Source organism: Sebastes umbrosus, chromosome 19 (assembly GCF_015220745.1).
Source record: "Sebastes umbrosus isolate fSebUmb1 chromosome 19, fSebUmb1.pri, whole genome shotgun sequence".
In the NCBI taxonomy this organism is placed as follows: Eukaryota; Metazoa; Chordata; class Actinopteri; order Perciformes; family Sebastidae; genus Sebastes; species Sebastes umbrosus.
This window is the reverse complement of record NC_051287.1, coordinates 5767634-5794311: the sequence shown is the minus strand read 5'-3', so window position 1 is coordinate 5794311 and position 26678 is coordinate 5767634. Positions and strand designations below refer to the sequence as shown.

Here is a 26678-nt window from a genome sequence, read left to right as displayed (position 1 = left end):
ATGCTGTATTCTCTGAGACCGGGTCTAATGTCGGGGTGTAGCCTTGCTTCATTGTTACAACAACTTCCAAGATTGCTTTACACATTCTGTGTTTGGGGAACAAGCTTCTCCTATTTATTGGGGAGTACAGTGTGTGACATCTAGTGGCGAGGTTGTGTGCCAGGCACGTAGAAGGACTGCGGTGACCGACGTGAAAACGCAAATGTCCCTATTTAGAGCTGTTGTGTAGTTGCGTTGAGTAGTGAATGTCATTTGGAGAAAAACAGCACTGTCAGAACAGTGGTGAATGTGTGTGAGCGAGGTTTCCCCGTGTCATGTTTCCCAGCAGCAGAGTGGAGTGACTGAAGTTAACCATGGATGTATAAAGAGAACCGGATACAGCGTTCAAGGCGTGGCGAGCGAGCCGCGATGGTGGAGTGAGCTATAGAGTGATTGAAGAGATGGAGCGGCGTTAGTGAGAACAAAGCAGTGAATCAGAGAAATACAACTTTTTTATTGTTTCACGGCGGTTTGAAAGCACAAATAAACACGACCACACCTCCGCACAACCCTGCTGGAAGGTAATGAGTGCCGAATTTTGAACTGCAGCCAAAGGGCAGACTTCATCCTGTCCGCTGTGGCTCAGCGCTGCTCTCGATCAAACTGATACCCCGAGAGGCAGGGGAGCACATGCACATGAGATATCAGAGGCCGAGGGCATAAAACAGCGGTGGTGTTGGCTGGGGTTTACACCCCCACGTGGGGCACAAAGCTCTTTGCTGACGCCCGAAACGTCCCGAACACAGCAACATAAGAAGAACAGAGACAATCAAAAATTGGACTTTGGAAGGGTGATGACTTTGAAAGTCACATGCAGCTGGTATAGTTCCAAGTTCCCACCCAGCATTCAGGGATTCCGCCAGTGTATTGTAAGCCTCGCAGCCTGCCAGGCCTGAGTTGTCTCCCCGCCAGGCCTAGTCATTAATGTGTTATAAAGGTAGCAAACTCCTTTAAGGAATAACTCAGGGCGTAGGTTGTGTGCTTTACTTTAGTGAGTGTGTGCGGTCAATGGTGCCTTCAAAATGGGGTCGTGTTAACCGTGTTCACAAGAAGAGTCCATATAAACGGCCACCTCTTGCGGTATTCACAACCTCGTAAGTGGAAAGTTTCTGAAAGCTCAGAGTTCACGAGTTGTGACGTGTTTTGGTGACGTTGTCAGATATGACGGAGGCCACGGAAGTTAATTTCTCGGTGCATAATAAGTTAATAAATAGTTTTTCTTGGTAATTTTATAATATGTCTGGGAAAATGTTGATGTTGCCAACTTCCTAATCTTTTACCTCTGTCATTATGCCTTTACATTTACTGCATTATGTTACCCACTTGCTAGCTTGCTAAATTATTAGCTTCTGTGGCTTCTAGACGCCGACAGCATTGTTAATAATGCCGTTGCTTAGCAGCGGTGTTCTTACGACTTAGCCAAGCATATCGTGTACACGACTTCCCATGTTGTAAATGTGTTCCTGTGTCTTGCCCCGTTAGCCCCGCAGTTCACTCACTTATGGTGGGCTGACCTTAGTAACAACTTTTCTGGCAGAAACCCTGGCATTACATTTTAAAAATACCTGTAAGAGATGGAAGATTAGTTATGACTACGACCATCAATGGAATGAAAACCAGCAGTACTGCTGGCTGATATCAGTGTGTGTGGGTGTCTCCCAGAGAGAGCAGAAAACCCCCGCAGAGGAGCAGTGAGGTGACGAGAGAGAGAAAGCTGTTATGTACTGATACAGGATGGGAGGCAGTGCTATCAGCAGTTGCAGAGCTGTATTTAGAGGTGTCAGAGAGCTGTTTATACTTGGCGGAAGGCGCCATGGCTCGGGCCACGTGCGAGCTACGGGCACGCACAAAGGCGTTGGTCGTTGCAGTATTCTCCAAAACGCCAGGGGGTGTACAAACAAAATATTCAGCGAAGGAGCAAGAAGTCGAGTGTTGCCAGCAAAACGCCATAGACCAACAATGTAACTGTAAACTCAGATGACACAAATTGAGACTAAATAGCAGCGCAGTTCCTGTAAATAACACCAAAACAAAACAGCATAGTCATTCAGCCTTGGCACTTTGAAAAAACGCTTGAATACCCTGATTTTTTTAAATTATTAAATTACATCCACATTTTGGCAAATTCCACGATATTCCTCATTTTACAGCTTTTATTATCAAATTGCACGATTCTGTCCGTATGCCAATCCGGAAGTTAAAATTGCACGGGTTCCCTCAACAAAAAGCTCTCTGGCAAACTGTGGCATTTGTGATACTTACACATTTTGTTCAGCAAGATAATCTCCACGAATAAACACCACTTTTATGATTTTTTTAAGTCTAAATGTAATTGCCAGAAGTAAAAAGCCAACGTTCTTATTATGCATCCATGGCTGAGGTCACTCCGTTAAATCCCAGACACAATTTAAGCTCTCTGTGAACTGGGGCAGGTTATGAGATGGGGGAGGGGTGCCGGCTCACATTCTGGACTGTCACTTTTTTCAGACGGTGGGTTGATGCCACAAATCGGCTTATAGTATATTCTGTATAATATGTATATTCTATACTGTAATGTTGCGTGTTTGTGTACAGTATATGTGGTTTCACTCTGGGATGCTTGCATGCCTGGAAAGCTAATGGTGCCTCTGGGGACCAAAGCATCTCTGGCTCTGGTTAAAACGCCCACTGCAACTGCACTGCTGACTGCACTAATCCTCCCATTGAGTGTAGACATGGACCAGGAAACTGTCTCACATCTATCCATCGCTTTTTGTCTCTTTATCTGCAACGTCAACAAAATCCACGTTTAGACCTGACAGACTCCACACACAGCCCTCCCCTCACCCTGCACTCAGCTTGGACATCTACTATTGTGCTTGGGGGTTTGGTCGACCTTGGTTTGGTAGACGGATCAATATCTCTCTTGTTCCCTCTTTGTGTCCGTCTGTTGATGGGTGGAGTCTGGCACAGAAACAAAGAATTAATTATCAACTACGTTGTGGTTAAGTATTTTGAAATTTTCCACAGGCTACCAGATTAGGCAGCACGATTATGGCCAAAATGATAGTAACGATTATTTTGATCAATATTGAGATCACGATATTTATCACGATTATTCAATGATTTTAGCGACAGCATATTTTTATTGCACTTACCCCTTTGTTAGCTACATTTTAAAGTTAAATGCTTCAATCTGGTGCACTTTGAGAGAAAATTTGCAAAATTAAGAGCTAGATAAACAATTTTATGCTCTCAATTTAACCATAAACACATTAGTTGTATAGAAAAAAATATATACCCAAAAGTCTCACCAGCTGGTGGCTAGCGGTTAGTTTAATTCTCTATTTGATATGCAGCAGAACGCACATTTTAAACGTCAATATCGCAGGCGATCATGTTCATTTAATTGTGGGAAGCCAATCAATGTGACAATGTGATCGCGATTAATATTCTATTAATTGTGCAGACCTATCACCAGATAATTACAGGGTGAAAGATGCAATCTGGTAAAACCACCATTAGTCACACCTTCATTAGTTGCATTGATGACAGCTTTTTTTTTTTTTTTTCTGAATGGTTTTCCTCGCAGCGCTTCAGGCTGTGTTTCCCATACTCTATTGATGCCCAATTCCTAGAAATGAATCAGTATGAATGCCTGTTTAAGATCATGTTTTGTCATGTTTCAACGAGGTTGCTAGCCAGACACCATGGGGCCAGAGGCCCAGTGGACAGAGAGGCTGACTGCAGCGCTTCCATTGTGTAGTGAAGCCTAGCCTACTGTTCGCATGCATGTGGAATTTCCGCCCCCCACCCCCGTTTGGCATTTTACTATTTCAGCTGCTGGTCCCTTGGTTGCTCAGCTTGAGACAGGATGGGGGGATTTTTGTTTTGGCAAAAGTCTTGTTCTTTATATCCCATCTCATAGTTCCAAGCCAAGTTTCTTTTGTATATTGATTTGAGAGAGACTGCAAGTCAGTGGTGGTCTTATCAGGGAAGATAGAAATGTCAGATTGATAAGCATTAATGTGACATAATCTGCAGCTGGGTAGCATCTACGTATGGTAGGGTTGCAAATTGTTTGTACTTTCATTAATCGATCATTGGTAACTATTACGATCAATCAGTCGATTAATCGTAATACATTTTTTTTCCTCAATCAAGGCTTTACTCGCCTAGCAACGTATTGCATAATCTCTGACAGCATTGCATAACCTATGAGACATATAAATATGTAGAGGCCTAGACATATTGAATAAAACTGAATATCAGATTACACATAGTTTTACAAGAAAGACGATCAAAAACAACTTAATATAACGCTGGAACAAGAGAAGAAGCCTAAGAAATATCCCAGACTACCTATGTTTATTTGTTTCACACATATAAAAAGACAGTAAAATACAATTCACATGAAAGAAATGTAAAATACGTGTGAGGGGGTGATAGAAACCTATAATAGCTTATATAAAAACCCAAACCCAAAGGACATACAATAGATACAAATATTACCATGAGAAAAATCACCAGTACATTTTAGAAATTAGTGTTCAAAACATTTCACATATAAAATATACAGTGTTAAATGTAGGAGTAAAGTTCAAACAAAACAAAATAAAATACAAAGAAGCAGGAGTAATTGCCATATTTACAGTTTTAAAGAGGGATTTTTTCCCCCAAATCAAATGTCTATCTCAGGCTTGTTATAATTTTCCCTTCATTTAGTCAGTGTTATCCATATAATGTCAATATTTGAGGGGCCTGAGAAGGCAAAATGAAAAATAAATTCATGTTTTATACTTACAAATTAATGCTGTGATAAATGTTCTTATTTACTTATGAGTCCTATTGTGGTGTGTTTCCAGAAAATGGACGCCTCAGGCAAAGTGCTGGAGACAGCCGAAGACATCCAGGAGCGCCGGCAGCAGGTGCTGGACCGCTACCGGCGCTTCAAGGAGCTGTCGATTATGCGCCGGACGAAGCTGGAGGACTCTTACCGCTTTCAGTTCTTCCGACGTGACGCCGACGAGTTGGAGAAGTGGATCCAGGAGAAGCTGCAGATCGCTTCTGATGAGAACTACAAGGACCCCTCTAACCTGCAGGTTTGTCAGGCTGGTTTTTATCTTTCTCTGTACAGAGATATATATATATATATATATATATATATATATTTCTATTTGTTTGTTTTCGGTACAGTATGTTATTCTTTTCACCACAAATACATAAATGGACAACAGCAGACAATCATGGTAATGCATGTCAGTGGTCTGTGAGAGGGAGGAGTCCTAAGGGAAGGAGCTGGAGAAGGTGATGAGCAGGATGTGATGGTCTGAGATGATCTTCTTTACAAGCCTTACAGTTCTCTTGAGTATGTAGAGATGTGGGGAGTAGGTTGCCTCTGATTTGATCTAATGTCTTTATTTGTTGTACACAGGGTAAGCTGCAGAAACATCAGGCCTTTGAAGCTGAAGTTCAGGCCAACGCTGGGGCCATCATCAAACTGGACGATACTGGAAACCTCATGATCACCGAGGGCCACTTCTCCTCCGAGACCATTCGAGTAAGGCACACGATGATGAAGATGTGGTCAAGCTATTATGCATATACATATTTCCTGAATATCCTGTCCACTGTTAAACTGTTCCATGTGATTCAGTCCTACACGCCTTACCGGACAACACAAAGACCCATAGTTACAAGTGTCAATATGGGAGAGTATATACAAGTAGGTGTTGAGCTGCTGTGGACCATGTGTGACTCTTGAGTGCTGTGAAAATTCTTCTTCTTCCTAGTATAATAAATACCGTTAAATCTCCAGCACCCATTTTTACTATGCTGTCCTCACTAAAAGTTGTTGCAGACAACGTGTTTTTCAGCTATACAGTTAGCTCAACATTATATTCCCCAGCATTGCATTGGAGGAAAATATGTAATTTGTAAAACTGAAAAAGATCACAAAAATACAAACATCAGGTAAGTATGTTTGAAGGTATTAAATAATATTTCTAATACATCAGTAGAGAAAAGATTACTGTCATAACCAACAGATGCATAAAAGTATGTTAATGTAATAAAGATGGAAATACAACGGTAAATACCATTTACACAAGCGCCATTGCTTTAAACACTAATACACATCTATGTAGTTGACAACAAACTAACCATCATCAAAAATACTGTACTTAAGCCTAAGAAATGTTAACATAAACGTGTTCATAATAGATGACTTACCGATGAAGCCGGTTTTGTGGACAAAAGATTAAGAGGATTATACACTGAGATGCTCACACTATGATTCCCTGGGGCACAAAGGAGCTTCCTGAGCACCACATCCTGTTATTCTGCTTGATTACTATTAGCTTGCTTCCTTTTCAGCACAGCTATTCACAATCACCACTAGGTGGCACTAAAGGACATACAAAAGAAAACACAATGCACTGGTTCCAATACATTTATATTTTAGATCATATGGAAATTTCTATTTCATCATAGAGGCAAAACCTACCATGATATCATGTCTTATGTTACTCTTTTTTTTTTCTTTTTTTTATTACTTATTTTCATATTTCCTTCGACCTTCCTCGCCTCTTTGCATGTTTTTTTAAAACAAAATCCTTCTCCTCCTGTGCACTAGACCCGTCTTGAGGAGCTGCATCGCCTATGGGACCTTCTGCTGATGAGGACCAAGGAGAAGGGCACGCGTCTCCTGCAGGCCCAGAAACTGGTCCAGTACCTGCGTGAGTGTGAAGATGCCCTGGACTGGATCAGTGACAAGGTCAGATTTCTCATTGGAGTGAAGAAATATTTAATATATTTCTGTGTTTAGGGGTATTCTTAGGAGTTTAAAGTTAAATGTTCCTTTAGCCATTTGGCAGAATAAAGGAAATGCTGTTTCTGTGGTTGCTCTTTAGCTGCTCTAATAAAAGTTAAAAACAAAACAAATAAAGAAAAACTAGCAGTCCTCATTTATAGGAAATGGTAATTAGAGTTGAAAGCTAAAACGATTGCCTGAGATTAATGGTACCATGAGTGGGGCATGAAAACCAGTTTTGTCGGGCAACAAGAGGAAAACTTTGATTCACCAGTCTAGTAAAGAACACTAAGCAACTAAAATGCGACAGCAGTGACAAGCTGCAGCTGTAAGTGCACACAGAATCTTAAAGTTGACTGAAGTGTGAGGTTATCTGTTAGGAGTGTGCCTACCTTAAATGACAATTTCACTTCACACCTTATAAATGAAATGTAATGATAAATAAGCAAATTTCTATAGCTTTAAAGCATAGACATTTGACTGAAGTGTAATATTTATCTCAATGTTGTTCCTCCACTTCCATGTGTAGGAGACCATGGCCACCTCCGAGGAGCTGGGCCAGGACCTGGAGCATGTGGAGCTTCTGCAGAAGAAGTTTGAGGAGTTCCAGACTGACCTAGCGGCCCACGAGGAGCGCGTGAATGAGGTGAACCAGCTGGCAGCCCGGCTGACACAGGAAGCCCATCCCGAGTCTGAGCTCATAGTTCGCAAGCAGGACGAGGTCAACGCCGCCTGGCAGCGCCTGAAGGGCCTCGCCCAGCAGAGGCAGGGCAAGCTGTTTGGGGCTGCTGAGGTGCAGCGCTTCAACAGGTAAACAACAGCCTCTGCTCAGTGTGTGTGTGTTGATTGTATTGTAAGAAATTGCATTTTGACACGATGTAAATACAAACCGGCGTGTTCGATTCCAACAACAGGGATGTGGATGAGACCATCAGTTGGATCAAGGAGAAAGAGCAGCTGATGGCATCTGATGACTTTGGTCGTGACCTGGCCAGTGTGCAGGCTCTGCTTCGCAAACACGAGGGTCTGGAGAGAGACCTGGCTGCCCTGGAAGATAAGGCAAGAAGATGCTTTTTACAGAATATCAACATATATACAGCACAGCCATAAAGTTAAATACTTGGTATAACCTTCTTTTTGTCTTTTTCAACCAGGTCAACACACTGGGTGGAGATGCAGAGCGCCTGCAGCAGACACATCCACAAAATGCAACCCAAATCCATCTGAAGAAGGACGAACTCATCACCAACTGGGAACAGATTCGCACTCTGGCTGCTGAGCGCCACGCCCGCCTGGACGACTCTTACCAGTAAAATACAAGACACAGCTTGGCGATAAAGCGTCAACACACTCTTCTGAGCCACAGGCAGATATTTGCTCAGTGACAGTATACAGAGTGCCACTCTGTTAAATATTTCTCTACAGAATTCTGCTCACTCCTGCCTCTATTGTGACCATCTATTTTTTAGGCTGCAGCGTTTCACTGCCGACTTCAGGGATCTGACCAGCTGGGTGACGGAGATGAAAGCCCTGATCAATGCTGACGAACTGGCCAATGACGTGGCTGGAGCCGAGGCTCTGCTGGACCGCCACCAGGAGCATAAGGTATAATCTCTGATAATACACCAGGTCATAGGATCTTGGAATTTGATCACCATTTTAGCTTTGTCCTTTTTAAAAGCTGAACAATGTAATCAAGCTAAATTTGTCGTTGACGCTCGCGTTGCATACAGTTAGGACAAGGTGTAATGTAATCTGTTGTGTTTTACAGGGAGAGATTGATGCCCATGAAGACAGTTTTAGAACCACTGATGAAGCCGGCCAGGCCTTGCTCAATGCAGGACACTACGCCTCTGATGAGGTCAAGGAAAAGGTAGTAGTATGACCGCATCCAGATTGTACTTCATTCTTTGGTGTGATATTATACCTATCTACACCAACCACACTACCATTTAACATGTTTATAATGTTGTGCTCTGTGTAGCTGGGCATCCTTTCTGAGGAGAAGGATACTCTGCTGGAGTTGTGGGAGGTTCGCAGGCAGCAGTATGAGCAGTGCATGGACCTGCAGCTCTTCTACAGGGACACTGAGCAAGTTGACAACTGGATGAGCAAACAAGAGGTAACCTGGCACACCAAAACCTTTCTTCAGGAAAGAATTGCCCCCAGTGTGTATCAGCTAGTTGATGTGGTGTGCCTGTTTTTAATGTTGTATGTTCATTGTATAGGCTTTCCTCCTGAATGAAGACCTTGGTGACTCCCTAGACAGTGTAGAGGCACTGCTGAAGAAACACGAGGACTTTGAGAAGTCACTTAGTGCCCAGGAAGAGAAGATCACTGTAAGTTGCTCCCGTTTGTATACAATTTACGTTCCACCTTCCGACTGCATAGAAGTTGTATAATCACCGCCAGGTTGCAGTTTTCTCTAGAGTTGTACTATTATGAAATAGGATACTCCTTGAGTTTCTTTGTCTTGTACATCTCCAGGCCCTGGATGAGTTTGCTACCAAACTAATCCAGAACAACCACTATGCCAAAGAGGACGTGGCTACCCGCAGAGATGCTGTAAGTACCACTGTCAACTTCCCTTAAATCAAATGAATAAAGCGCCTCGAATATGAGCACTGAATGCTAAAGCAGCTGGCAGGATTTTGTCACTTCTCTCAATGCGAACTCAAAAGCAACATGTCTTTTTCTTTCTTTGCCCATTTATAGCTGCTCAGCCGCCGTAACGCCCTGCACGAGCGTGCTCAGTCTCGTCGTGCTGCCTTGGAGGACTCTTTCCACCTGCAGCAGTTCTTCAGGGACTCTGACGAGCTCAAGAGCTGGATCAACGAGAAGATGAAGACCGCCACAGATGAGGCTTACAAGGTAGTTCCATCAAAGAGTTGGAGAGCTTGTTGTGCAGAGATGTGTCCTCCAATTTGAAATGCTTTTATACATTCCCATGTTATGCTCACTGTTTCTGACCTCTGTGCCTCTGCTCTCTTGACAACAGGACCCCTCCAACCTGCAGGGCAAAGTGCAGAAACACCAGGCTTTTGAAGCTGAGCTGTCAGCTAATCAGAGCCGCATCGATGCCCTGCAGAAGTCTGGCCAGGAGCTTTTGGATGGAAAGCATTACGCCTCCACTGAGGTGGCCGGCCGCATGGAGGAGGTCAGCTCCCAGTGGAAAAAGCTGCTGGAGGCCACTGAGCTTAAAGGTACTAGATTCGATTTCATCAAACACCGGTTTTGAACTGATTTAGATTTTGGTGGTCGAAGGTCAATGTCACCGTGACATCATGTCCGCCCCATTCTCGTGAACACGATATCTCAGGCACGCCTTGAGGGAATTTCTTCAAATCAGGCTCATAAAAAATTAAATCATCTGCATAAAAATGTAGTAATGTTTAGGAAGAATGTTATTCATGTATAATGTAACTAGCAATGGATCAATAAACCACATAGTTGGTGAGTTTTGTTTGTAAATATGATTTCTTCCATTTTACTTTAGGCATCAAGCTCCGTGAGGCCAACCAACAGCAGCAGTTCAACAGGAACGTAGAGGACATTGAACTGTGGCTGTACGAGGTTGAGGGCCACCTAGCTTCAGACGACTACGGAAAAGACCTGACCAGTGTCCAGAACTTGCAGAAGAAACATGCACTGCTGGAGGCTGATGTGGCTGCTCATCAGGTACCCAAAGCTAGACATACATTATGAAGGCATTAGGGATGCTAATTTTGAATTACCGATGGCCGACCCTCGTTAACCGATCATTAACCGTTAACCAACAAGATTAGTGCGTTGCATGCAGGGCTGCTGTGGTTGTAGTGCCTAACAAGCCGCCCAGCTGTAATGACAACCCGATGCACGAACAGGTTGAATCCATAATTTACCACCAGCTGCAGTGTATACTGCCATCTTTCGGTCTGTCAACTCTCTCTTGTCCAGTGTGTGTGAAATATATACGATAGCATTAATCGATTAAAATTATTGATGTCGGTTAACAGTTAAACAGTTAACTATCAACATCCCTAGATGGTATACCTGATACTTATTGATGCTAGTCTTTTTCTTGGTACACAGTAGTTGAATAGCAAATGTATGGATTATTCTCTCCCAGGATCGCATTGATGGCATAACAATCCAGGCTCGCCAGTTCCAAGAGGCTGGACACTTTGATGCTGACAACATCCGCAAGAAACAGGAGGCTTTAGTGGTGCGTTATGAAGCTCTGCGTGAGCCCATGGCTGCACGCAAGCAGAAACTGTCAGACTCTCTTAGGCTCCAGCAGCTGTTCAGAGATGTGGAGGACGAGGAGACTTGGATCCGTGAGAAAGAGCCCATTGCTGCCTCTACCAACAGAGGTAAAATTTATTAGCTATATTTGCTAGTATTATAAAATGAAAGGAGGATGCTTCAGTTTCAGTTGAAGCCCACCACCCACAGATATTTCACATGATTGATGACGTTCTACTAAAGTCTCTCTTGGTGTTTTTCCTCAGGCAAAGACTTGATTGGTGTCCAAAACCTGCTGAAGAAGCACCAGGCCCTGCAGGCTGAGATCTCCGGTCATGAGCCTCGCATTAAGGCTGTCTCCCAGAAAGGAGAGGCCATGGTGGAAGAAGGTATTCATTAAAAGCCAAGCCTTGTTTGGTATCTTCCTATGAGTTGATTGTGAAGCATTGTCCCAGTATTCAAAATGCTGATAATTCATTTGTGGGGGTTCCCAGGACACTTTGCTGCGGAGGAGGTGAAAGTTAAGCTGACTGAACTGCATGGACGATGGGACACGCTGAAGTCTAAGGCCTCCCAGAGGAGACAGGATCTGGAGGACTCTCTGCAAGCCCAGCAGTACTTCGCTGATGCCAACGAGGCCGAGTCTTGGATGAGGGAGAAGGAGCCCATCGTGGGGAGCCCAGACTACGGCAAAGACGAGGACTCTGCCGAGGTACATGAACGGAGGAGTTTTGACTAAATTCGTTGCCAAAGATTTTTGTAATCTATTTTAATCGATTAGTTATTGCAGCCCTAATGTCAATATCACATCAAATTTTCAACTACTTGCTTCTTTTAGTGTTTCCACCTGAAGCTCTTTGATCGTGTTACATTTATTGCACAAGACTCAAGCTTCTATCTACTTGTTTGTGACAAGTGCAGTTGTGCTGACTAGTTTTTCTTCCACAGGCTTTGCTGAAGAAGCACGAGGCCCTGATGTCTGACCTGAGTGCCTATGGCAGCAGCATCCAGGGTCTGAAGGAACAGGCCCAATCCTGCAGGGTAAGACCCAATCCCTCTTCACACCTCAACACACCGGAGCATTTTCAGATAATCAAACATTGTTCAGTTTAAGCACAAATCAGTGACTCAAAATGTGTGTTTACCTGAACAGCAACAAGTGGCACCAACTGATGACGAGACCGGGAAGGAGCTGGTCCTGGCTCTGTACGACTACCAGGAGAAGAGTCCCCGTGAAGTTACCATGAAGAAGGGGGATATCCTCACCCTGCTCAACAGCACCAACAAGGTGCAGATAAGACCAGCTTGGTGTACAATTTCACAACAATTTAACCGCATTTGGCGGGTGGCGTGTTTTAATTTCAGACCCTGAAAAAACAGTGTGGCTCATTTATGTGTTTTAATTGACCTCTTTGGCACAGAGGAAGACAATATATCAGGCTTTGACACACACACAATACTTGTTAGACCTCATGGGATTTGTTGAAAAATAGGAATATATAGAATATCTATAGAAATATCCCGTACAGCCAAAAAAAAGCACTTTGATTAATTAGAATGCATCAAACATTTGCAAAATGAGATATTTTGTGATTTAAATCACGCATCAGAAAATATCTCATTAGCATCACTTGCTGATATTCCTCCCTCTGCTCCGTGCTGCAGGATTGGTGGAAGGTGGAGGTGAACGATCGCCAGGGCTTTGTTCCTGCTGCTTATGTGAAGAAGCTGGACCCCACCCAGTCCTCATCCAGGGAAAACCTGCTGGATGACCACGGCAGCATCGGGCTGCGCCAAGACCAGATTGACAACCAGTAAGAACCCACACCATAACCTCTGAAATTTTGGAGCGGAACGTAGTTTACGAACTAATTTCTCCTTTCATACTGGATTTGTTAACTATTCCTCTTAAGTGTCTTTTCTCTACTCTTTAACTTACTTTCATCAGTATTTTCTGCTCAGTTTTTTTAACACTAATGACCTTGCCCCCTGGCCTCTTTCTCTTTGTCTCCTCTGCTGTCCTTTGCGCTATATTTAACAACTTAATCTCGTCTTGCTGTGCGTTCGCCTTGCCACTGAGCAGGCTTGTCGCCAAGGAGGCCTGCAGCGTGTCTGTGCGCATGAAGCAGGTGGAAGAGCTGTGAGTAGGAACCAGCCTCCCTCTGCGTGTTCTTGTGATCGTGATACCACTAAATATCATCGCAGTTTTTACATCCCTCCCAACCCTCAAAAAAAACCTCATGTTGTGTTCCGCTGTGTCTACTTTACGCTCATCCTCTATCCAGTACAGGGATAGAAGAACCTTTCATATCCTTCTCATCCCAGGCTTGCCTATGGATGTTAATTCCTGATTTTCTTGTCATGTCATAAGCCGTTCTGTTCTGCACGTATTGGGCTTTGATTCATTATTGTATAGGTTACCTCATTGTCCAAGGCTCCAAGGTGGTAGTCAGAGAAATTCTGCTGATCCTCGTGGCTCCAAGATTCTTGATTGAAATCTCCAGCAGATGTGGAGCTGGTCCAACTTTTTATTGGCATTTACTTAAAAACATTTGAGGTCACAGGAGTAGATTACAAAATCTATAATAAAAACATGGTGTAGAAAATAAATGATAGATTAATAAATAGATAAAAATAAACGAGAGACCTGTCAGGTCGTCATGAACTTTAAACATTATGAACTACATGCAGACTCTACTGGGTAAAACGTGTTCAAATAAACCTCAGCCTAGTGCTTGGCTGTTTGTTTTCACTTTTCCCAACTTGTAAAAGCTCTGAAGGTTTTTTTTTTTTGCCCCCAACATTACAAAGGGCTGTTGTGATTAATTATTGCGAGGCAAACATACGATGTGATCAATCAGGCAATTACTAGATTGGTTTGCCTCACTCATTAAAATTTGTGGCATTTGCTGTGTGATGTAGCTCCACAGCTTGTTGCTCTTATCTGGATAATCTGGACAACTCATTTTGTGTATAACATGTCACAGACATGGTCCCAGAGAAAAAACAGAGAAAAGGAGCAAATTCTCACATCGGAGAAGCTGGAACCAGCAACTGTTCTCCATCTTTGCTTAATAAATGACTTTAACAACTAATCAATTATCAAAATAATTGACTAATTGTTTCAGCGCTACAGGAATGATTTTGCAATTTTAATTTTGAGAAGCATCAGTTTTTTAGAAGAGAAATAAAGTGATCACTAGCAATAAATACAAATTCCTCAAAAGAGCAGATTCTCCCTGAAAAAAAAAAAAAGAGATTTGAAATCTTTAAAAATGAGCCACGGTATAAGAGTGAAGCTTTTGAAGGCACATTAAATGATTAGATTTTGTGGTTGCAACTTTTTCCAAGGTATGGCACTCTGCTGGAGCTGGGAGAGAAACGCAAAGACATGCTGGAGAAGAGCTGCAAGAAGTTCATGTTGTTCCGTGAGGCCAACGAGCTCCAGCAGTGGATCAACGAGAAGGAGAGCGCCCTAACTAACGAAGAGATGGGCTCCGACCTGGAGCAGGTCGAGGTCTTGCAGAAGAAGTTTGACGACTTCCAGAAGGTAATGTCCGCTCGTGTTTAAATCATGACGTTGCATCCGGGTTAGCTCCTTTTCCACTAGCTTCTGTAACTGAATGCAAATTGAAAGTTGAAATTATTATTCTTCCGGAAGTTATAGTTGTAATTCATGTAGCTCCCTGTAATGCAAATGTATAACTTGTCATTTATAGGATGAAATCATGTTGATTAGTAAGCATCTGATCTTGAGTCGTTTCTGCTTAACTACACTCATGGCTACTGCATGTATTTTTTTGAGATTGTTTGTACATCTCACGTCTCACAAAAATGTTGTTCTTTTGTTTGGTCCAGGACCTAAAGGCGAACGAGTCTCGCCTGAGGGACATCAACAAAGTGGCGTCTGAGCTGGAGTCTGAAGGCCTCATGGCTGAGGAGGCCCCCATGGTTCAGGCTCAAGTAAGTTCTACTTCCCTGGCTTCCTCAATTAATGAGCCATCTTCCATGTTTCACCCGTCATTTAACGGAGATCATGTTTTTGTTTTTTTCTATGTGCAGCAGCAGGAGATGCTCGCTTCTGCTCCTGGCAAGGTGATGATCATTTCTATACTTTACATACATTTACAACAACAACTAAGGTATGACTCTGGTATAACGCATATATTTCATTGATCAGGATGAAGCTGATTCCAAGACTGCATCTCCATGGAAGGTAAGCTTCATCTAACACTGTTAAATCTGTTCATTCATTTAGTGGTTTTTATGTATTTTTAGACAAAATGCATCGACTGCAAAGATTTGACAGCCTGTCAATGTTGATCTGGAAAACTGTGCATGACTGTTCAGCATTTGGTTGATGTTTGATACTGGTGTGTTACGTCTGGAATCTACTACAATCATGCCCAAAGACATTTTACTGGCAATGTTACATGTCCTTGTGGAATATGATTAGACATTGATGAGACAACCAGGGAGCCTGGGAACTCCTAAGCCTTTTTTTAATATCCCTTTAATTGAAATTACGTCTCAAGATGTCAATCATTTACAAGTTGATTCATCATAATTCCGTGTTTTGGGGCTGGTTCTGCTCTAGTCATGGTTGCAGTGCTTACTATGTCCTGATTGGTGTAAAGTCTTAGGAGAAGACTAAGACTTTCCAAAACACTCTTGACTGGTGTGGTTTCTGTTTTTGTCCTCCTTCTTTCTGCCACGTTTTGTACAACTTTGACTATAGAATATACGCTTGGCTGTTCAAACAACGGCTAACTTTAATACTATCAAGGTAAGATTAACTAGTCCACCCCGACCTCGTCTTGAATCTCCTCCCTAGCTCTCCCTGTCCTGCATTGTGATCAGAAAACTAACCCCATCGTCATAGTTTCCTTTTTGGTGTCACGTGATCTGTCTCCTCCCCGTCCTCCGAAACCCGACTCGAATGTTCAGTTTTGTCTGGTTTCGTCCCGTTTCCCGTGGCGCTTGTTCATCCCGTTATTATCCGTTTTGTTGCCTGTAGTGTCAAATGAATGTCGGCATGCTACATACGTTATGTCTTTTGCATCTTTTTGTAGATCCTGACTACATTTTGTTATTTTCTTTGTCCTTATGCTATGTAATGTTCTTAACATGCATCCAGTCCTGTTGCACTTCACACCCATCATCCACCTGCCTTTGTTTGTCCATCGCCGTCTGTCACTATGCAAAATAGCACAATCCTAGCATATATTGTATTCGTTTGATTATATTCAAAATAAATATTTAATTTAGCATTCCTCACCTCACCTTAAATCATGATCTCCACGTTTATCAGATGATGCTGTTTAATGCTAATGACTTAATTAATCACACAATAGGCTCACTCGAGATGAGCCAGGCCTGCGCAGAATCGATCACCGGCGATCGCTGCACAACGCATGCTAGTTAGATTTATGTCCGACTTAATTCCGACTTCCTCTGATGTCATGTAATATTTAACGCTAGATTTGAGGATATTAGTCTCATGTTGTGCAATGAAGGTTTCATCTGTTAACAAACATATCTTGTATGGTTGATAATTATACTAATTATTATAATAATGGTTATTGATATGGCACTTATCAAAACGAGTGCTCATTACAAAGTGCTTTATAAGGCGGACATAAAAACAATAAAGGATAGAATCCAATGTCAGATACACGCACATTTCCACATATATTTACAAACAAATATAAATAAATCCCAACGTGATCTGCAAACTACAAGTAGCCTACAGATCTAACAGGATGTCACTTTTCCTGTGACTTCCTGTAAATTCTTTCAAGGCTGCTGGAAACAGCTAGAAACTGTCTGACTTGACCGCAGCTTTTTAGTCCCCGCCCCCTGCTGCTGCCACCTGATCTAATCTACTTTCCAGTCGAGGCGCAGTTCATCTCGAACAAGCCTTTTATGTCCCTCTTTAATGAGAGGGTGTGTTTAATTCTCATATTGCAAATCACTGCAAATTTTAACACCAAAACCAGAAGAAACAATCCGCAGAAGGGCTTGGCAAACTTTGAATAGTGTGGAGTGCTGATTTTTGTTGATTGCTTTCTGTGTAGGAGCTGAATAATCGCTGGCGGTCCCTGCAGCAGCTGGCTGAAGACAGGAGCAACATGCTGGGCAGTGCCCACGAGGTGCAGCGATTCCACAGGTACCAACCAAAGACTCACCTAGAAGAGGATGAATGTATTCTTTCTTCATTTTGAGAAGTTACATAGCGTTGAGTACACACAACATTTGACCAAAGTTGTGTTTGTGCCTCCTCAGGGATGCTGATGAAACCAAAGAGTGGATTGAGGAGAAGAACCAGGCCCTCAACACCGACAACTACGGTCACGACTTGGCCAGCGTCCAGGCCCTGCAGCGCAAACACGAAGGCTTCGAGAGAGACCTGGCGGCCCTGGGGGATAAGGTCAGATTGTCTTTTAGTCATTTCTATGAGATATTGTAGCTGATCTACAACCAAACCTCTGGCTGAAAATGTGGTATTTCCCCTTACTCATTTTTCCTACTCCCCTGCCCAGGTGAACTCTCTTGGGGAGACCGCAGAGCGTCTGATCCAGTCCCACCCCGAGGCGGTGGATGACATCCAAGAGAAATGCACTGAGCTGAACACTGCTTGGAGCAGCCTGGTGGGACGCGCTGATCAGCGCAAAGACAAGCTTGGCAACTCCCACGACCTACAGCGCTTCCTCTCTGACTTCAGGTGAGGAGAGAACAGCTGCTGGATGCCGCTGGGTCAGATTTGTTGTTCGGGTGAAGAACTGGATTGAATTATTTTGAGAGAGAGATATATCTAAATTTAAGGGATGCGGTTAATGTGTGTGGTATTTTCTTCATCTGTGCACAGAGATCTGATGTCCTGGATTAACGGCATACGAGGTCTGGTGTCCTCAGAGGAGCTGGCCAAAGACGTGACCGGAGCTGAGGCCCTTCTGGAAAGACACCAGGTATTGAACTCCTCCCTTTTGTTAATGTACAAAATTGCAGTCAGTGCAGGTTTTTGGCCATCTAACACTACCTGTCTTTTCTTTTTCTATTTTCCAGGAACACCGCACAGAGATCGATGCTCGTGCCGGTACCTTCCAGGCCTTTGAACAGTTCGGGCAACAGCTGCTGGTGCGCGGTCACTACGCTAGTCCTGAGATTCAGCAGAAACTGGAGGCTCTAGACCGCGAGCGTGCTGACCTCGAGAAGGCCTGGGTGCAGCGTCGCATGATGTTGGACCAGTGCCTCGAGCTCCAGGTATTGGGAGTGTTGAGCCATGACATGACCAGATAGAAACCGTTATTATGTCGTCCCTGACAGCTGTCTTTGTCCCTCCACTGACTGACTGTTGTCCTCGTCCCTCTGCAGCTCTTCAACAGGGACTGTGAGCAGGCCGAGAACTGGATGGCAGCTCGCGAAGCCTTCCTTGCTAGCGACGATAAGGGTGACTCCCTGGACAGTGTGGAGGCCCTCATCAAGAAACACGAAGATTTTGACAAGGCCATTAACGTGCAGGTCAGTAAGATATTCTGCTGCTCAGTGAAATATTTTTAAAATTGATCGGTAGGTGGTGTTCAATAAATGGTTAAATGTTGCCCCGCTGTACAGGAGGAGAAGATTGCTGCTCTGCAGTCCTTTGCTGACCAGCTGATTGGAGCTGACCATTACGCCAAACCTGAGATCTTCAACCGACGCAATGAAGTCCTTGACAGGTAGAAAACGTTTGGAGACACAGTTTCAGTTCCAGTACACACAAATTTCAAGTTTGTCTTCAACAACGTTATCTCAATTTTCAGCTCAATCGTTCCTAGATAGCAGTACTGCAGAATCATCGGCATACAACAGAAGCTGTTTACAACAGCTGGCATATAATTTATAAAAGTACTGTATAAGGAATAAGAGAGGCTCTAATGTGGAGCCCTGGGGAACCCCACATGTAATCCTTTGGTTTGGCAACTGTTGGTAAACAAATGTTAAATTGCACATGCTTGTGTTTGAGATCACTATTAAACTTCAAAATGTGATGTTTGAAAGGTGGCGCCGGCTGAAGGCCCAGATGATCGAAAAGCGTTCCAAGCTGGGTGAATCCCAGACCTTGCAGCAGTTCAGCAGGGATGTGGACGAGATCGAGGCCTGGATCAGTGAGAAGCTGCAGACCGCAACTGATGAGTCCTACAAGGACCCGACTAACATCCAGGTACATGTTTGGTCTCTTCTAGCACAGTCCAACTCACAGAAGTTCATATTAACACAGCTAGTCTGAAAGGAGTGCATGGAAATCCCTTCAGAATGGATTTTAAGCATGAATGTAAATTCCATGCATGAATTTAGTGAATAAAAAAGATAGCACTTGTTTCTATTTTAAAGAAACCTTCAGGGCTCTCATTGGTTGCACTGGTGCGCCAAACTTTTTCATTTAGGTGCACCCAAAATTTTTCTTTGCGCCTTTTGCCTCGCATTTTACAAGATTACATTTGAACACATCATGATAACGTTAGACTTTACCATCGCCCAATACCCGTTTTTACTGAATACATCATAATGTAAATGAATGGTACCTCCTGTTAAGCTCTCGTCCTGCTGATTTCAACACAGATTTGTTATTCACAATGTGGCATTATCAGGGGAAAAATAGGGTCGGTGCCCTGGATGCATCGATAGTGAGTTTAACCGTCTACCTACAGTACCGTACCTGCTAAATGTCAGGCGTACTGGTGCGCCCAATGAAAATATTGAGTCGCACTCTACAGATTTTTGCTCGCATATGCCACCAAAATGGTTGCACTCTGGAGCCCTGCTTAAAAGAAAGTCAGGAAACATTTAATGTCACGGATGGTAATTGATTGTATGGCAGGTAATGGAGCCATGTGTACTTAGCTAAATTAAAATGGCTAATCTGTTTTGTCTTGTTTTTATTGACAATACTCTTCTTTAACTGTGTCAAATCCCTCCTTGTGTCCTGTCTGAAGTGAGACTGAATTTTTCTCCCACTGTCTTATTTTTTTTTATTATAGCTGTCCAAGCTGCTGGTAAGTTTTTAGTAGTGTGTCAGCTGACTAACAACCGAGCAGGTTATCCTCCATGTGTCCATGTCTTTGCTGTGTGTGTATGTGTAGACACATTGTAGAACAAGCACTCCGTCCATCTTGAGTTTGTCCCTCATCAGCACTGTTGAGTGCCGGCTTCTTTTACACCTGTTGTTTAATTTTGTTAATTTAGAAAAAATTGCTTTTTGTATTTTTATTCAAGGTTTGTTTTGTCATCGAAGGCTACTAGTTGTTGGTTGTGGCTTCCATTTGTATTTTCAATTCTTGAGGGGAGATGTCTTTAAACTTGCTTCAGATGTTTGTCACAGTTAAACTAATCAAATTGGACCTTGAAATGAAATTAAGACTGACGAATAGAATAGACGAATTACAGACAGTATTTTGCTGAGAGTGTCGTGTAGGCTGGCTGAGAAGGTAAAGATCCAGTCATGAAGCAACTTTGAAGAGACTCTTCCCTCAGTAGTTTTGTTTTTTAAAGTTAGCTCCGTTGCAGATGTTGTCCTCTACACTGCCATTTTGTGTTCTTCACTTTGTTTGTCATGCGTGTCTGTCGATGTCCGACACATTGTCTGTCATGGTCGGTGTTCTGTGTTGGAAGTAATTTATTTAATATTCAACCCTTAGTTACAGTTTTATTAGCATTATGAAGCTGACATTAATTTATTAATGTCAACCTCATAATGCTTCAGATAAAGATTTATTAGTCAAACTGACTTTGATTTCAGCTCTTGTGCAGAATGTAAGTATGAAAGCAACGCTAGATGATAAGGAGAGTTGTGAATATTTTACACCATATAGCGGAAGCTTTACCACCTTGTGATTCTCACGCCGTGTCCATGTCACTCCCCCCCCCTTACCTCTGTGTGCTGTCAGAGTAAGCATCAGAAACATCAGGCGTTTGAGGCCGAGCTGCACGCCAACGCAGACCGAATCCGTGGAGTCATTGATACCGGCAACACCTTGATCCAGAGAGGAGCCTGTGCTGGCAGCGAGGACGCAGTCAAGGTATATTCATTATGTATTCTATTATTCTGCATTCACAGTATACAGACATGTTTAATACTAAGCTGCTACTAAGCTGTAGCAAGTGAACAATTAAACTGGTGACTGTCAATTTCACCGGCTATGCTGGTATAATTACTCAACTGTAGCTGATTAACGTTACTTTGCGATATTGGTCAGGAAAATCCCAATTAGATATTTTCCTCAAATCATTCAGAGCTATTGCATGATATGGATTCCGTTGAGAATAAACAGAAGTCTGTTAGCTCTCCACAAGATATGTGTCAGAACATGATTTTAAATACAGTAGTGTAGTGAAGAAGTGAAAATAACTTCAAACATGTCTGTTCCTCAGGTGCGCCTCAGCGCTCTGGATGAACAGTGGCAGTTCCTCGTCAACAAATCTGCAGAAAAGAGCCAGAAACTCAAAGAGGCCAACAAGCAGCAGAATTTCAACACCGGCATCAAAGACTTTGACTTCTGGCTCTCTGAGGTGAGAATCTGCACGCCAGATACATGTGTAAAAAAGCTAATGCATGTGTACAAAAGCTAATCTCAAAGTCTGGTTTATTGTTTCTCAGGTGGACGCTCTTCTTGCCTCTGAGGATTATGGCAAAGATCTGGCCTCAGTCAACAACCTGCTGAAGAAACACCAGCTGCTGGAGGCTGATATTTCTGCCCATGAGGTGTGTAGCTCATTATTACAAATAGCTCTGCATGTGGGTCAGCTGTACCTCAGGTAGCGCACAATAACTTATTTCAGAAAATACAAAATCACAGATAGATGAAGATCCAGAGTTACAATGAGAGCCACTGACCACCTCCCACCTTTCTGCAGGATCGTCTGAAGGATCTGAACGGCCAGGCTGACAGCCTGATGTCCAGTGTCGCCTTCGACACCTCGCTGGTGAAGGACAAACGCGATGCAGTCAACGGCCGCTTCGCCAAGATCAAGAGCATGGCTGGCGGTCGCCGCGCTAAACTCAACGAGTCCCACCGCCTGCATCAGTTCTTCAGGGACCTGGATGATGAAGAGTCTTGGATCAAGTAAGAGAGTTTCTCCTCGGATCATGTAGTTATCTGCAAGGGAATCAGAGGGGAGATGGGATGAGACAATCTTGGAGAGGAGAGGAGAGGTGAGGAGGAGCAGGAGCAGGAGCAGGATAGGAGATGAGAGGAGAGCAGTAGATGAGATGAAAGCAAGAGAGGAGAGCAGGAGAGGACAGGACAGGACAGGGCAGGACAGCAGGAGTGGAGATAAAAGGAGAACAGTAGAGGAGAGGAGAGCAGGAGAAGGCAGAGGAAAGAAAAAGATGAGACTTCAAACATCCAAATACAGGAAGTCTTGATGCCACCCACATTGGGCTTTAACTTTAACATTCACATTTCTGTCCTTACCCCCCACACAGAGAAAAGAAGTTGCTTGTGAGTTCGGAGGACTACGGACGTGATTTGACAGGAGTACAGAATCTGAGGAAGAAACACAAGAGGCTGGAGGCAGAGCTGGGAGCCCATGAGCCGGCCATTCAGGTAAGAGGCTCATCTATTCATCCCTATTCGTTGTGCTTATTTAAATAAGCACACAAACTGAGCCTTGTTGTCTGCTCATGTCCCTCAAAAGGACAGCTAACCTTTTAGAGAAGATGCCTGAGCTTTGGCTTGCGGTGATTAGATCTTTGTTCTGTGTGCTCCCAGTCGGTGCTGGACACTGGGAAGAAGCTGTCTGATGACAACACCATCGGCCAGGAGGAGATCCAGCAGAGGCTGGCCCAGTTTGTCGACCACTGGAAGGAACTCAAAGACTTGTCTGGAGCAAGGTAAGCCTGCTAAGCTATGCACTCGGTTTGCCAGGCGGGTGTCACCTAGGACTCACACACACTTGGATAGATATAGGTGTTTAAATGTGTGTGTTTGCTCCCAGGGGACAGAGGCTGGAGGAGTCGCTGGAGTACCAGCAGTTTGTGGCGAACGTGGAAGAGGAAGAAGCGTGGATTAATGAGAAGTTGAATCTAGTTGGGAGCGAGGACTACGGAGATACGCTGGCTGCTGTGCAGGTGCTTTTTTCCGTCACAGACGACAACAACACGCCACATTACATGACATCAAATACAAGTTTAATAAGTGATGTAACTGAATGTCACGGAAACCTTTCTTTTCAACAGGGCTTGCTGAAAAAGCATGAAGCATTTGAGACTGACTTCACCGTGCACAGGGACCGAGTCAACGATGTGTGCACTAACGGAGAGGAGCTTATCAAGAAGGTACTGACTATAAAGCATCAAGAGAAATTATCTACGTATGTTGATTTGTGCAGTACAACTACAGAAACAAAGATTTCCAAAGATAATTTTGTGTGCCTTTCCAACAGAACAATCATCACGTGGACAGCATCAGTGCCAAGATGTCGGCTCTGCGAGGCAAAGTATCTGAACTGGAGAGGGCGGCAGCTCAGAGGAAGGCCAAGCTGGATGAAAACTCTGCCTTCCTGCAGTTCAACTGGAAGGCCGACGTGGTGGAGTCCTGGATCGGTACGAACGAACACATAAAGACGTCTGTCTTCCTTTTGCAAAAGAGCAGTCTCACGCCAAAAATACATGACTTCTATTGGTTTTCTAAATACTGGATGCACTAGGAGAGTTTTCCACAGTTAGAAAGCTTCAATACGCCACACACTGAAATCCTCCCACTACAATATCTTCACTCTAGGAAATACCTAATAAAATGTATGCTGTAAAGATTTTTCTGATCATTATAGACTGATTAAAATGCTCAATCGGAATCCACAATCCCGTTCCTAGCTATAGCCAGAAGAAGATGATTCAGTTTATTACTGCTAATTACATCATTATCATCTCACCTAAGGGTTTAGTGTATTAATCTGACTTGGTTTGGACGTTTTGTGTGCACTTGAATCTCTTTATCTTCATCATGTTTGAACCTGTGGATGTGGTTTGTGTTTAGGTGAGAAAGAGAACAGCCTGAAGACCGATGACTACGGCAGAGACCTGTCCTCTGTTCAGACTCTGCTCACCAAGCAGGTAAGCCATCTCCCAAAACACTATTTTACCTCCGCCCTGTGTTGCTTTTTCCCTTTGGCAACATTGTTTTTTTCCCCGTGTCTGTCTGCAGGAGACTTTCGATGCCGGTCTGCAGGCCTTCCAGCAGGAGGGCATCACCAACATCACAGCTCTCAAGGACCAGCTGCTGGCCGCCCAGCACGTCCAATCGAAAGCCATCGAAGCTCGTCATGCTTCGTTGATAAAGCGCTGGAACCAGCTGCTGTCCAACTCATCCGCTCGCAAGAAGAAGCTGCTGGAGGCTCAAGAGCATTTCAGAAAGGTAAAGAAGATAACCCTGAAATCTTGTTTCCAAAAATCAAAGCTTAAATACAGTTGAAAGCATTTGATCAAACCCAAAAGTATATTGGACTTGTTTTAAGGATCATATCTTCTCCACAGGTTGAAGACTTGTTCCTGACATTCGCCAAGAAGGCGTCGGCCTTCAACAGCTGGTTTGAGAATGCAGAGGAGGATCTGACGGACCCGGTTAGGTGCAACTCTCTGGAGGAGATCCGGGCGCTGCGCGAGGCCCACGAGGCCTTCCGCTCCTCACTGAGCTCAGCTCAGGCCGACTTCAGCCAGCTGGCCGAGCTGGACCAGCAGATCAAGAGCTACCAGGTGTTGTCCAACCCGTACACCTGGTTCACCATGGAGGCCCTGGAGGAGACCTGGAGGAACCTGCAGAAGATTATCAAGGTCTCCACATCAAACATTATATTATGCATTCACACACACACCGCTAATATTTTCAGTCACTTTCTCCTCTAAGCTAAACTCATCTTGTGTGCTTCACCACGTTTTAGCCCATACATGTCATTTATACTTACCATTTAAGCATTAAAGAGTTGGGAATGGTTTAAATTAAACATTTTCTAGATATAAAGAAGTGTGTTTGTTCAAAAAATTTTGCCCGAAGTATACATGACCAAATGTAAATGGTCCTGTAGTTTTAATGGCTAGGTTATCATTATTTGTTTTTATTTCTATTTTCAGAAGTTGAAACTGATTTTCAGTGCTGTTTTCCTTCCTGGTGTCTGTTTGTTTGTTTCTGTCTGTAAATTTGAGTGTAGGAGAGAGAGCTGGAGCTGCAGAAGGAACAGAGGAGGCAGGAGGAGAACGACAAGTTGCGTCAGGAGTTTGCGCAGCACGCAAACGCTTTCCACCAGTGGCTGCAGGAGACCAGGTAGAGGAGGAGTTCTTCTAGACCTGGGCACTGTGGCACAGATGTCGGCTCTTTTCAGATTGTTTTAGCACGAATGCCGTGTTTTCAAGATGACAATGTCTCAGTTGCATGATGTTCTTCAGATTTGTTTCTTATTTTTACTGGTGAAGAACATTATCTCCATTTTCAAACCCGTTGATCACAGTTCACACTGGTGTTTTAATGTTTTCAGGGTTGTTTGCAGTGAGCGCTGTGTCATCGCCTCATGTTAACGTGTATTTGTTTCTCTCTCTCTCTCTCTCTCTTCGTCCCTCGCCTCGGCTGCTTCCTCGCTGTGCTATCCAGGACATATCTTCTGGACGGGTAAATATCACATTTCTCATTATTATTATTTGATTGTGCTGTGAGTGTTGAGTGAAAGTAAATCTTTGATCTCAGAGAAGGCTTGTAGTCTAAACACATGTTCCCCCTTATTCCTCCTTGATGTAAATCTTTTTCTATATATATTCCCTGTGTTTCGCTCCATTTTCTTGTCTGATGTTTAATCTCTGGTCCCCCCCCCATCCTCTCTTTGAATAGCATAGCCTATCGACGGGTTATCTGTGTCTATCAGTACCAAGTTGCTGATGATCTTTCTGGAAGGTCAACCTCTTTCAAGCTTTGCTCTCTTTGCTTCTCTCTGACCCACGCGGTGCCCTCAGGGCTGTGTGACCTCATGCACTTCAGTCTAAAAACACCACGGTGTGCTCGGTACCTTCTCGCTGTACTAACAGTCACCCGGTCCTCCTTTTGTCACCTTGTTTACTTTGTGTACTTCAGGGATGGAAACTGCAAATGATTGGCTTCTGCTGTGCATATACACACTACATCCTAAACAGACTTTCTAAACTTATAGTGGCGTGCAGTGACTCATCATCTGCAACGGAAAACTGACTCTCATATTCATGGACTACTAATAATCTGCTGCAGTTTCCAGTCCTGTGTGCAGTAGCCCTTAACCTTGCATGGTTTGGGTTACCAGTAGATTTTTTTAGCATGAATTCAGCTCCACTCTCTCATAACAGATAATGTCCCAATAGTGACATGCCAAATTTATACACCCAAGAACCAGTTTATTTCACGTTCAAACAATTAATGTAATTATAATTCATAAAGGTTTCTCTGGGTTGTAGTAGAGAACGAAAGTCTTCCTAATAGTGGGCAGGCATAGCTCAACATATCATAACAATTGTTGATTGATATATTGGGAACAAAACTGGATATTGGGCCATCACAAGCTCACACCCTGCTGGCCGTGGCAGACATTTCTGAAAATGGCGACCAGCGGCTGGTCAAACTTTCCTATCCCC

At 43.6% G+C, this 26678-nt stretch overlaps 1 protein-coding gene across 6 annotated transcripts in view; it reads left to right on the top strand.

Moving 5' to 3' along the window:
- Positions 1-26678, top strand: part of sptan1 (spectrin alpha, non-erythrocytic 1) — a 37218-nt gene that overhangs the window by 7589 nt on the left and 2951 nt on the right. For 2 of the 6 annotated variants that reach the window (XM_037753338.1, XM_037753339.1), the window contains exons 2-50: positions 4884-5120; positions 5453-5578; positions 6653-6793; positions 7359-7639; positions 7744-7888; positions 7984-8138; positions 8299-8434; positions 8601-8702; positions 8814-8951; positions 9058-9168; positions 9317-9394; positions 9545-9700; positions 9828-10032; positions 10326-10507; positions 10938-11181; positions 11320-11442; positions 11548-11765; positions 12002-12094; positions 12207-12341; positions 12719-12867; positions 13137-13193; positions 14405-14603; positions 14912-15016; positions 15116-15148; positions 15234-15269; positions 15792-15839; positions 17131-17222; positions 17339-17483; positions 17596-17777; positions 17922-18021; positions 18119-18316; positions 18428-18574; positions 18668-18771; positions 19094-19256; positions 20074-20088; positions 20980-21111; positions 21464-21601; positions 21690-21794; positions 21947-22155; positions 22518-22638; positions 22804-22925; positions 23030-23162; positions 23271-23369; positions 23477-23636; positions 24070-24146; positions 24238-24447; positions 24567-24863; positions 25238-25350; positions 25675-25692. In XM_037753338.1, coding sequence (XP_037609266.1) covers positions 4887-5120; positions 5453-5578; positions 6653-6793; positions 7359-7639; positions 7744-7888; positions 7984-8138; positions 8299-8434; positions 8601-8702; positions 8814-8951; positions 9058-9168; positions 9317-9394; positions 9545-9700; positions 9828-10032; positions 10326-10507; positions 10938-11181; positions 11320-11442; positions 11548-11765; positions 12002-12094; positions 12207-12341; positions 12719-12867; positions 13137-13193; positions 14405-14603; positions 14912-15016; positions 15116-15148; positions 15234-15269; positions 15792-15839; positions 17131-17222; positions 17339-17483; positions 17596-17777; positions 17922-18021; positions 18119-18316; positions 18428-18574; positions 18668-18771; positions 19094-19256; positions 20074-20088; positions 20980-21111; positions 21464-21601; positions 21690-21794; positions 21947-22155; positions 22518-22638; positions 22804-22925; positions 23030-23162; positions 23271-23369; positions 23477-23636; positions 24070-24146; positions 24238-24447; positions 24567-24863; positions 25238-25350; positions 25675-25692 — 6710 coding nt within the window. In that variant the 5' untranslated portion in view covers positions 4884-4886. The remainder of the gene's footprint in view (positions 1-4883; positions 5121-5452; positions 5579-6652; positions 6794-7358; positions 7640-7743; positions 7889-7983; positions 8139-8298; positions 8435-8600; positions 8703-8813; positions 8952-9057; positions 9169-9316; positions 9395-9544; positions 9701-9827; positions 10033-10325; positions 10508-10937; positions 11182-11319; positions 11443-11547; positions 11766-12001; positions 12095-12206; positions 12342-12718; positions 12868-13136; positions 13194-14404; positions 14604-14911; positions 15017-15115; positions 15149-15233; positions 15270-15791; positions 15840-17130; positions 17223-17338; positions 17484-17595; positions 17778-17921; positions 18022-18118; positions 18317-18427; positions 18575-18667; positions 18772-19093; positions 19257-20073; positions 20089-20979; positions 21112-21463; positions 21602-21689; positions 21795-21946; positions 22156-22517; positions 22639-22803; positions 22926-23029; positions 23163-23270; positions 23370-23476; positions 23637-24069; positions 24147-24237; positions 24448-24566; positions 24864-25237; positions 25351-25674; positions 25693-26678) is intronic. The other 4 variants (XM_037753342.1, XM_037753341.1, XM_037753340.1 and 1 more) reach the window with 4 other exon arrangements.